Here is a 10,927-nt window from a genome sequence, read left to right as displayed (position 1 = left end):
CGGGGAGGAGGGAGGAGGTGCACGCAGGCGCAGTAGTGTCTAAAGCCGGGCCCAATTGCGGCGTTGAGGTACGTCTCCGCGCCCTGGCGGCTCCTCCCAACTCCGGGAACCCGGGAAAACTTGTGAACTAATCAGAAAAAGCGGAAGGCGGGAGGTCAGAGACACTCCCAGAGCGCCGCCCAATGGAGCGGAGGGGGATAAATGAGCTGGCCAATCAGGAGTGGGAAGGGGGTCGGGTTCGCTCTGCGCGGAGTTCTGACCCGGGAATTCCGAAGGCGGGGCGGGCGCTGCCCGCGCGCGGAGACCGCGCCCCTCTCGACCCCGGCTTCCTCGCTGTCAAACAGCCGCGGCAGCGCCAGCTGAGGCCCAAGCTGGAGGGGTCCCGGGGCCACCGCACCCTCTGGCACTGCCTGGAGAGGAGACTACTTGGAGACTGAACCGCGGTAGATCGGAAACGGGGCTCGCAGGGGAGGGAAAAGGCTGGGTTTGCCTTGCGTGATCTCGGGGAGCTCTTTCCCCTGTTTTTTCCCACCTGGAGAAGCTGGGAAGTCAGGGTTTAGATCTGCTTTGTCAGAGAACGTAGGGACCATTTTCACTGCCTTTTGGGGGATGACAGTGGATTCCTTTCCCACTGGGGTTAAAGATAACTAGTTATGAGTGAGGGATTGGCCCGAAGGGCGAGGCGTGAGCGAGCAGGAGGGTTGCTCTGTTTGGATAAGTGAGTCTGACAGGAAGCTTTTCTCCAAATTACACGGAGGCGACAAGTTAGTATTGTACAGAAGCAGAAATCCCTATACACACATCTAGTTTGCATTTCCCTGGAAGCTGCCTAATATATTGTTGCCTTGCACAGATTGAGTCTCCCTGAATACTTTGTGGCCTGAGGATCCGGTTCAACTAAAGTGCCATAGGACGTGTTCGTTTTTGCACTGCACCTGGGACCTTCCCTGAATTTTTCAGTTGCAATACTGCTTGACAGACAGTTTTGTTTGCAGCGCATGCCTAGGCTCCTTGCACTCTGAATTTGCACTGCTCAGGCCTGGGTTCTCATCTGAGCTTTGCCACTGAACCCTGGTGAAAACTCAGGCCTGTGCTCAAAGTTGAAATTGCACAAAGCACAGCTCAAATTTGCGTCAGATAGAAAGTGAACTCAGGCCAGCGTGCATGGCTCAGGTGTGGGAAAGGTGATGGACTCCTGAAGTGGAAGAGGTGGTGCAGAGGGGGCACCGCCCATGCTGCCCTGCTTCCAGCTGCTGCGCATAGGGGGAGGCAGGGGTGGTGATCTCTACACCTTCCACCCCCCTAGCGGGGCTGGCTGCACCTACCGCTTGGGCCGTAGGGCCGACCTGTGTGATGTGGCTCTGCAGCCCCAGCGGGAGCCTGGCCTCATCTCTGGAGTCCATGCAGAGCTGCACGCAGAGCGCCGGGGTGATGACTGGAGGGTCAGCCTGGAGGACCATAGCAGCCAAGGTGAGCAGTGAGCAAGGAGGCCTTGCGCCTGGGCAGTTGCAGTTCTGGGCTGGAGTAAATTAAGGGGCTCCACAGGGACCCTGCCTGCCTCCCAAACTCCCTGTCAGGTTGGATGGACAGTTGTAGTCCAGACCTGCATCTTCCCACTAAAGGTGTGCAGTGTTGGAAGCTGTCTGTGGGGCTGACCCCTGATGGTCCCTGCCTAGCTGGAACCATCTAAACAAGGGCTTTGAGGTAGATCCAGGGCCTGGGCCATCATCAGGAAAGCATCACAGTGGGGGTATTCTGGAGCCATTGGGGGCCAAGCTCAGATGACTCAGTTTCCAAATTTGCTGACGCACCTTGTTCTTGTCTGAAGGCAGTTATGATATGTTGGATTATGGGTGTTTTTTTTTTTTTATTTGAGAAAGAGAGTGAGCGAGAGAGAAAAGGGGCAGGGGGAGGAGGAGGGAGAGGGAGAAGCAGACTCCCCGCTGAGCAGGAAGCCTGATGTGGGCCGGTTCCGGAACTCTAGGATCATGACCTCAGCCCAAGGCAGACGCTTAACCGACTGAGCCATCGAGGTGCCCCTTGGATTATGTTTTAATGATCAAGGCATATGTCTTACTCCCTGACTTGCAGGCATTTGCAGTCAGCCTCAGAAGGCCTGGGTTTGCCACTGTCCCCAGGTGAAACCTCAGGCCTGTCCCTTCACCTCTCTGGGTCTCAATTTCCTCATAGGTAAAATGTAAGGCTTTGTAAAGTTTGTTTTGGGAATGTTGTGGAGATTAAATAATTAGAGTAGCCCACATTCGTTTAGTGCTTACTGAATGAGCCAGATACTGTTTTAAGTGCATTGAATGTAGGTGAGCACTAATATCATTCCCATTTTATAGACTAGGCAAATGAGGCACAAGGTTAACTTGTCCAGGTAACATAGCTGGTAAGGGTGGGGCCAAGATCTCAACCCAGATAGTCTAAGGTATGCCAATAACTGTTTCTGCACTGGAGCTGGGGCAGAGTGTGTCTGAGAATGGGACCTCAGCAATGAGGGAAGGAGTCCATTCCTCCCATGTGCCCTGTGGGAGGGCATAAAAAATAAACTTGTTCCCAAATCACAAGGAGCTTAATATCTGATACCACCTGCTCAGGGACTTCAAAGTGAGAATTTGATGACAGGTGTCACGTTCTCATGTTCCCTAGAAAATCAAAGGAGGCCAGATTTCTTCACTCCTGACTGGTCATTTCTGTTTTTGTCATTCTCTGTATCTGTCTGGTGCCCTGCCATCAACAGGGACTCTGGTCAATAATGTCCGACTCCCAAGGGGTCACAGGCTGGAGTTGAGTGATGGGGACCTTGTGACTTTTGGCCCTGAAGGGCCCCCAGGAACCAGCCCTTCGGAGTTCTACTTCATGTTTCAGCAAGTCCGAGTCAAACCTCAAGATTTTGCGGCCATTACCATCCCAAGGTCTAGTGGTGAAGAGGGAACCAGGGCTGGCTTCCGGCCTATGCTGCCCCCCCAGGGGGCCCCACAGCGCCCCCTCAGCACCCTTTCCCCTGCCCCGAAAGCCACATTGATCCTCAATTCCATCGGTAGTCTCAGCAAGCTCAGACCTCTGCCCCTCACCTTCTCCAGGGGTGGGGGTGAGCCACAGAGCCTGCCTGTTCCCACTCCTCCTAGGGAGGTGGGGACCACCCCTTCTGCCCCACCCCCAAGAAATCGGAGGAAATCGGCTCACCGAGTGTTGGCAGAGCTGGATGATGAGGGCGAGACTCCTGAGGGCCCCCCACCAGTCTTTATGGAGCCCAGGAAGAAACTCCGTGTAGAGACAACCCCACGGACACCTGGTGGGTAAGTGGAGAGATCTTTCTCAATTTTTAACTCCTTTTTGATTCCTTATTAGAGCCCCAGGCTGGGAGGTGGCCCTCTGCTCTGGGGATAGGAATGGGAATGGGACTGGGAAGTGGACAGAGCTGGAACAGATTTGGATTGGCAAAACCTGGGTTAATTCTACTCTTGTGTTTCAACACTAGTCTAGTGAGTCTATCGAGGTTCACTCTAGAATTATCCAGGGCAAAGTTCTAGGCTTCTTCAGGTTTGCAGTGACCTGGTTTTTGTGTCACTTTCTTCAGAAATCGACGTGGACGTCCTCGGAAGCACCCAGTGAGCACTCCCAGGGCTCCCCCTGCAGTTGGGGGTGGGGAGCCCTGTGCAGCCCCTTGTTGCTACCTACCCGAAGAAGAAACAGTTGCCTGGGTTCAGTGTGATGGTTGTGACGTCTGGTTCCATGTGGCCTGTGTTGGCTATAACATCCAGGCTGCCAGGGAGTCTGACTTCCAGTGCCCAGGGTGTCGTGTAGGCATCCAGACCTAAGGCCCCCCACCAGGGCACCAGAAGACAGAGAACTGGCACCTCCAGGCCACAGGTGGACACAGTGGGGCTCCAGTGGACCTCCTAAGAAATGCCCCCCTTTTCCCTTGCCTCCCTGGGGGGGGAATGACTATAGGGGAAGTGTCCACAGCTATGGATATTGACTCAAGGCCTGAAGAAGGCCCTCATGGCCAAGGTGACAGAAGAGATGGTTTCCTGCCAAAGATACTGCTGCCTCCGGGAAGTTGCCAGCAAGCTGGGAATTCCGTTACAAGCTGTAGTTCCTTGTCATAGGCACTAGAATGTCTGTGGTCAGAGCACACATCAATTGCAGAGGCTGTGCCTGGGCGGATAGAAGCCTCAGTCTAGGAACAAACAAGTGCTTAATGATCTTGGATGGCATCACTAAGGCACTCTGGGAAAACCCAAGGCATGGCCTCAAAACTTTTACATTGTGGCTAAACCACTGCCACTGGCCGTGATCATGACCTTGTTTTTTAGAGCTTTGCTTCTATTTCCAAATAAAGAACAAGCAGCTTCATTCACTCCTAGGTATTCTTTTTCCAGGCCTGGTACTCCTTGCTTTCTGGTTATGGTCTGGAAAGCTTAATTGACTCTTAGGGGAAGAGATGAGCAAAGCACAGAGGAGTATGAACCTGCTCACTTGATACAGAATGGGCTGGAGGTGGGAGACTGGAGAAAAGGTAATTAAGGTTCTTAGTTTAAAGGAAAAACAGATCCACGGCCATTAAAATAAAGTAGATGGAGTTTGGTCAAGTTCATAAGGATGGCAGAACCTCTGGAAAAGGTACTACCAGGGGAAAAGAGACCGGTACACCAGCTAGAGCAGATGCTCACCTGGTCTAGTGTGGATCAGCCTTGTACAGTACACGGACTCTCTTCTGTGAGCCTTACACCAAGCCAACAGTGTCAAAACGGTATTTCTGTACTTCTCATTAGGAAAGCCTTATCCTGACCTATTGCTATCTTTAGGTCCATTGCCTTTTATCCCTACTTGACTTACCGACCCAAGTGCCCTCCCCATCAAGGACAAGGGCTCCAATTAAGTAATAGCAGAACCAGGACAAAAACATGGGTGTTTGTTGAGTCACTCATGGACAGAGTAGGCCAAACCCTTAAGTGGAAACCAAATGGACTTTGGTATCAACAAAGCACAAGATGGAGTTTCTAAGTTGGGACAATATGCAGAAGCATAGCATCTAAAGATGATTCCTTAGTATAAAGCCATTAAGGACACTTCCAGAGTTGAGTGGGGAAAGCACAAAGTCCGCTCCTTAATAGGGAATGGGCTATAAAAATAAGGCATTCCAGGGGCGCCTGGGTGGCTCAGTTGAGTGACTCTTGGTTTCAGCTCAGGTTGTGATCTCAGGGGCCTCGGATGGAGCCATGCCTGGGGTCTGCTTCTCTTTCTCTGCCCCACCCCACCCCTCTCCGCTCATATTCTCTCTCCTAAGTAAAATCTTTAAAAAATAAAAATAAGGCACTCCACTTAAATTTCCCCAAAATTCGAAGTCACAGGCTCCGAGGGAACTAGCTCACACCTATAGGGGCCTTCTACAAATCAGTGGGTTCCAATACCGGCTCTCCCTCTGACATTGTATGACTGAGCAGTTTAAATGGCACCTTGGTTTCAGGGTCACTGGGTTCTAAGAGCTATTAATATCTAACTATTGGGTATCCCCATCCCCTCTTCAGTAACCAAAGGAGGACAAACCAAAGACAAAAGTATCTACCTACTGTGTCCCAGGCTTCTTTATTTAAGAAAGTGATGTGGGGATTAAAAACAAGAGCATCCTTGAACTTCACCTTCCCTCCAATCAGTCCCCCCAAACTCCCTGCCCCCACACCCTTTGTGTTCCCAAATCCTTTCCTAGTGAATGAAGAACTTAATCCCAAAGCCCTGGTACAAACCCCAGGTTCTCTTTCCCTCGCTCTCCCCCTTCCTCGGGCCCCCACTCCTGGGAAGGGCCGGCATCTCAGTTTGAATGCATGGGAGAGCCCAGAGTGGTGACAGACACAGAGGGAAAGCCTTCACCCTCAGGGAAAGGGACTGAGGAGTACAGCGTGGTGAAGTGAGGGCCCCCATAGCCTGGGGTACCAAAATGGGGCCCTGGTGCCAGAGGAAAGGACACTGGTGCCCCTGAGAAAGGGGCCCCAGCAGCCTCAAAATCCTCTCGTTGTGAATAGTCACTGCTTGATCGTTTGCCCTTCTGCCGACGATTGCAGAACCACACTCGGACCACCTGGGATGGAAGACACAACGTAGAGTGACACTTGATCCTAAGCTCCGGGAAGTGAGGCTGGCTTTGCTTAGTCATTTGGCCCAAAGCCGACAGATCTAGAGCGGTTGGAGGGCAAGAGGCAGAGCCAGGGAAAGGGCGGCGGTGACCGGGAAGGAGGGGGGCACAGAGGGACGGGGCACTCACGTCCTTCTCAAGGCCGAGCTGCTGGGCAATGTGGCTGATCTGCTGCAGGGTGGGCTTCGGGCACTGCAGGAACATGTTCTCCAGGTTGCCCCTCACACGGTTCTCGATACTCGTTCGCTTTCTCTTTCGGGCCTGCACGAGGGTCTCTGCTTTGCATATCTGGTGAGGTAGGGAGGGAGGGAGTGGCAAGGGAGGAAAATGGAATGGCAGGCTTTGAACGTGCTGGGCACCATGAGGGTAGTGACTCAAGAGCAAATTGCTAAGGGGGCACTGCCCGGAGGGGTCACCCGCACCAGATGGTGTGAGAAAGAAGAATCCTGGAAGGGTGGGTCTAGACAGACGGTTCCGGAGAATCCTGAGGAATTCTACTCCATCCCATTGAGGTAAGAGTATGGCCCCCAGGAAGGAGAGCAGCAAACCAGGGAAGGAAGCGTCGACAACTGGGCTAAGACTCGGCAGATCCCTGAGCCTCCCTCCCCACCCTCACCTCCTGTAGATTTTCGTTGTTGTCGGCTTCCTCCACCCACTTCTGCAGCAGGGGCCGCAGCTTACACATGTTCTTGAAACTGAGCTGCAGAGCCTCAAAACGGCAGATGGTCGTTTGGCTGAACACCTTCCCTGCGGAGGCCAGGTGAAGGAGAAGCAAGGTGAGGCAGAAGGCAATCCCTTCATGACCCCAAGACCCAGGGCCTCTTCATTGTTTCCTGCCTTCCCAAGATCCCACACCGGGTTCCCACTTCCTCCCAGAGGGAACTCAAGGTCCAAGTATGTTTTCCCCCTCCCTCTCTACCCTCTTTCATATGGGGGGGTGGGTGAAGCCTGCCCCTGAAACACCCTTCCCTTGCTCCCCTGGTGGGAAGAAAAGCCCCAAGTCCAGGCATGTTCTTCCAGGGGAGATGTGGTCCCTGTGTTCTGTGGGGCAGGACATGGTGAGGGAGACCCACCAAAGAGAACCCCCAGGGTGAGCCCCACATCGGCCTGGGTATATCCCAGGGTGATCCTCTTCTGCTTAAGGAGCTTGGCAAATTGTTCCAGGTCTTTCTGCAGAGCTTTGATGTCTTGGGACTGCAGTCAAAAAGGCAGAGGACATGTAAGAACACGAACGCATCAGCTGTCAACCCCCCTTCCCATCTGGGCCCCAAGGAATGGTCTGTGGGAGTATCTGCACCCAGACTGCCCACCAAATATGGAGTAATAACCTATCTACCAAAGTCATTCACCCCAGAAAGCAACACATCCAGCAGATGCAAAGCACCACACATGCACAGACGGAAAGGCAGGCCCTGCCTCCACGAGAATGAACACCTGTCAGCTTATGAAGGGAGCTGCTGCCTCTTTGCTCATTAATACTTACAAAAGATTTCTAACTCAAATATTACCCCAATTTGGGGCAGTTCTGAGACCAGAAACGTAAAGGGCACCATGCCTCTAATTCTCATTTCCATATACTCTCCCCCAGTTTGCTTCCAGAGGATGACACGGCATGTATACGCAAACACACTACAAAACAGATGTCCAAAAAGGGATGAATTAAGTGAAGGGTATACAGTTGGTGCTCATTTTTAAAATTGGGTTATTCCTTATTTTTACTGTATCTTTTTGCAACACATAGGCATTCTCCTTGATTAATTCAACAGATGTATTGCCCTTTCTATAAGCCAGCAGCTATGCAAACTGGACAGAAAGCCCTGGCTTCAGGGGGCTTCCATTCTAACAGGGAGAGACAATTATCCAGTACGTTACTATGTTAGAAGCACTATGGACAAAAGCGAAGCAGGGTGGAGGACTACAGAGTACAGCAGTGGAGGGCATGATGGGGATGGGGAGAGTTTTAAGTAAGATAGAGAAAGTGATGCTTGAGCAAAGGGTGGAAAGGGCCCGCGGTGGGTGGAGCAGGGTGAAAAGACTGAGGAGGGAAGGGATGAGGTGAGGAGCTCACGAAGTCAGGGGGCGCAGGGCAGGTATCTTGTGGATGCTGCAGTGCATGAGACGGGGAGCTGCTGGATGGATGTGTGGAGTAAAATGATCCGATTTTAAAATGTTCACTCCAGGGGCGCCTGGGTGGCCCAGTCGTTAAGCGTCTGCCTTTGGCTCAGGTCATGATCCCAGGGTCCTGGGATCGAGCCCCGCATCGGGCTCCTGGCTCAGCAGGAAGCCTGCTTCTCCCTCTCCCACTCCCCCTGCTTGTGTTCCCTCTCGCTGTGTCTCTGTCAAATAAATAAAATCTTAAAAAAAAAGTTCACTCCTGTCGACGTGTTTACAACAGACTAAGGAGGCAACTGCAGTCCGCCCACCCCCCCCCCCATAGACGGGGCGGCTGGGACCAGGGCGGTAGTGATTGCTTCAGGGTGTATTTCCAAGACCAAGATAGCTGGGTTTCCAAAAGATGGGATGTAGAATGTGAAAGCAATGAGGATGACTGGTTGGGGCCTTGAGCAACTGGGTGATGGTCGGGGTGGAGCAGTTCATGAGCCATCCCAGCTGGAGACAAAAAAATGTGGTAGTCCTGTCTACAAGGGCGGATGAGAGGAAGGGAGGAAGGAAAGGTAGAACAGAGGGTGATGGACTTAGCCCTGGGGCACTCCCATGAGGGCGGGTGGCCAAAGGGACCAGAAAAGCAGCGAAACCTATGTGCAGTCCTGGAAGCTTTGAGGGAAGGATTCCAAGGGTGGTCGATCACACCAAATTCCATAGGCCAACTTCGGCTCAGTCAAGGCTTCAGAACGCTAAATGTCCTTCGCTCCCCATCATGGCTTGTCCAAATCCTACTTACAGGATTTGAAATAAGGTAACCCCAGCTCAGATCCTAACTTCATCATTTGGTAGTTAGGACCCGTGAAATAGGCTGATAATACCTCCCTGGGAGATTTTGTGCCGGTTAATGAGATAATGATGTAGGCACTGAGCACACAGCCAGGCACTTAGGAAATGGACCACAATTGGCAGCCATTATCATTCAAGGCTCAGTCGCCTCCTACAAAGTCTAGGGCCACTGGGTCAGCTGAAGCGCTCGCACCTCCTTCTGTGAGGTCTAAGGGCTTAGTACTTGATCTCTAATTGCTTACACTTGTCTCTTTGGAGGACTGGAAGACACATCCATAAGAGTTCTTTGGCAGGGCTGAACGCAGAAGTCTCTCAGTGCCTCAGCAGACCCTATGTTTGGGGAATGGCCTGGAGAGGAGTTCTTCCACCACTTTGGTTTTTGTCTTGTCCACAACTTACGGAATTAAGGCTGAAATCGGTAAAGTTCTCTACAAGTGGGGGCCAGGGTGTGCACTTTGCATAATGGTGACTCACTAGCCCCAAGGCAGAGGTCAAGGGAAGACAAGCCCTAAACTTGACGGGAGGTAAACCCAAACCCACATGTCCGCACACACAGCCCAAACAGGAGCTTCTATCAGAAATCAGTCCCACCCTAGACTTTCAGGAACAATAACCCTGGGATAAGCACTGTTTTTACCCTCAGGCCACACTCAACCCTAAGGCCAAGATCCTGAACCTGGTGGTAAGGATCAAATTTTCAAGAAGGGCTAAGGGTGGGAGAAGGGGCTCAAACCCAAAGCTGGGTCTGGTGCTGGGCTGGTATTAAGTGAGGGATCGGACCTGGCTCAGGCCAGGCCTAAAAGTGGAAAGCAGCTACTTGACAAGGGTCAGGCGGGAAGAAGGCCACCATGGGGCAGCTTCCGACTCCCCCCAGGGCTGCCCCAGGCCTCACCTGCCCGTTCTCTCAGAATTCCGGCTTCTGGTTCCCACCTTGCCCTTGCTCTCAAGCCACACAGTCCTCTCTGCCCGGGGCGCCGCCCCAGCCTGCTCCCCTCTTGCGTTCCAGGCCTAGGCAGCTGTAGGCAACCACCTCCCCCTCCCGTGGCCGCCCCCTGCCAAGCCCGGCCACCTCCCCCGCCAGCCCCATTTCAGCTCACTCGCCTCCTCGGGGTTTTGCTCCAGCTTCTCCTTGTCCGGCTTCACAGCCGCAGGTGGGGCAGCGCAGGGCTCAGGGGAGGCCCCCTCGGAGTTGCTCTCCACCCCGGCTCCCCGCTCGCCCTCCGGCTGAGAGGTCTCCAGGCCGCCTTGGGGCACCAGCCCCACTCCAACCTGAGGTCCACAGTAGGCCATCCCTCCGCAGAAGTCGTAGGGCGGGGGGCACGGGGGAATCCCCCACACCTCCGCGCCCGGCCCAACCCCCGGCCCGATTCCCGACCCGCCGGGAGGGCCTGGGAAGCTCAGCCAGGTCCGAGGGTCAACCCAGCCGGGCTCCGGCCCTCCCGGCCCATCGCCTCCACCGCCCGGCGGGGGCGAGAAGGCCAAGTCGGAAGACAGGTGTCCCGCCATGGGGAACGGAGGCGCCCCAAGCCGGGGGCCTGGAAAAATGAGGGCTCTCCAAAGAACTGCTCAACACCTCTCTCCCTCCCCAATCCCACCCACTAGCCTTGACCTCTGGCCCCGCCCCCTGGATGGGTGGAGGAGAGGGCGGTCGGGGTGGGAGAAACTGAGGCGAAGGGTGTTTGCCGGATGGTGGCGGTGGTCCGTCGCCAGGGCGGAAAGCCGGGGACCTCCAGCTGGGTGCCTCTCCAGGCCCTAGACTCTTGATGCAGGCCCCCCCATTCGGACCTTCACTTCCAACTCCCAACAGGCTGCCCACCCTTCTCTGGGGCTCTGCAC

General features: G+C 53.9%; 2 protein-coding genes across 3 annotated transcripts; one reads left to right on the top strand and one right to left on the bottom strand.

Annotated features, from left to right (window-relative positions):
- Nucleotides 1–42: 42 nt before the first annotated feature.
- TCF19 (transcription factor 19) lies at nt 43–4,366 on the top strand. Of its 2 annotated transcripts, none has more exons than XM_028091067.2 (4): nt 43–68; nt 854–1,470; nt 2,744–3,302; nt 3,584–4,366. In XM_028091067.2, exons 2-4 carry the CDS (start codon nt 1,233–1,235, stop codon nt 3,822–3,824), a joined length of 1,038 nt encoding a protein of 345 aa, XP_027946868.1. In that variant the 5' UTR covers nt 43–68; nt 854–1,232; the 3' UTR covers nt 3,825–4,366. The 2 variants fall into 2 exon arrangements, with proteins under 2 accessions (XP_027946868.1, XP_027946867.1); XM_028091066.2 differs by lacking the exon at nt 43–68 and adding an exon at nt 83–443.
- A 1,452-nt stretch (nt 4,367–5,818) lies between these two features.
- POU5F1 (POU class 5 homeobox 1) lies at nt 5,819–10,597 on the bottom strand. The gene is made up of 5 exons (XM_028091114.2): nt 10,193–10,597; nt 7,213–7,333; nt 6,756–6,886; nt 6,269–6,427; nt 5,819–6,085 (listed from the first exon to the last, which is right to left on the bottom strand). The coding sequence occupies exons 1-5, from the start codon at nt 10,595–10,597 to the stop codon at nt 5,819–5,821; spliced, it is 1,083 nt and encodes a 360-aa protein (XP_027946915.1).
- Between the last annotated feature and the right edge of the window lie 330 nt (nt 10,598–10,927).

The sequence above is a fragment of the Eumetopias jubatus genome, unplaced genomic scaffold (assembly GCF_037043125.1).
Source record: "Eumetopias jubatus isolate StellerSeaLion01/CBP00866 unplaced genomic scaffold, mEumJub1_p1.0 scaffold_6, whole genome shotgun sequence".
Lineage (NCBI taxonomy): Eukaryota > Metazoa > Chordata > Mammalia > Carnivora > Otariidae > Eumetopias > Eumetopias jubatus.
This window is presented reverse-complemented; position numbering and strand designations above follow the sequence as displayed.

What these genes read in the sequence shown, in the direction of transcription:
- POU5F1 (XM_028091114.2), bottom strand. Translation starts at nt 10,597, where the DNA reads ATGGCGGGACACCTGTCTTCCGACTTGGCCTTCTCGCCCCCGCCGGGC. An exon ending in CACCCTGGGGGTTCTCTTTG is followed by an intron (nt 6,887 to 7,212) that starts GTGGGTCTCCCT and finishes TGGCCTCCGCAG; the next exon opens with GGAAGGTGTTCAGCCAAACG. An exon ending in ACAACGAAAATCTACAGGAG is followed by an intron (nt 6,428 to 6,755) that starts GTGAGGGTGGGG and finishes CTACCTCACCAG; the next exon opens with ATATGCAAAGCAGAGACCCT.
- TCF19 (XM_028091067.2), top strand. Translation starts at nt 1,233, where the DNA reads ATGCTGCCCTGCTTCCAGCTGCTGCGCATAGGGGGAGGCAGGGGTGGT. An exon ending in GGAGGACCATAGCAGCCAAG is followed by an intron (nt 1,471 to 2,743) that starts GTGAGCAGTGAG and finishes TGCCATCAACAG; the next exon opens with GGACTCTGGTCAATAATGTC. An exon ending in ACCCCACGGACACCTGGTGG is followed by an intron (nt 3,303 to 3,583) that starts GTAAGTGGAGAG and finishes CACTTTCTTCAG; the next exon opens with AAATCGACGTGGACGTCCTC.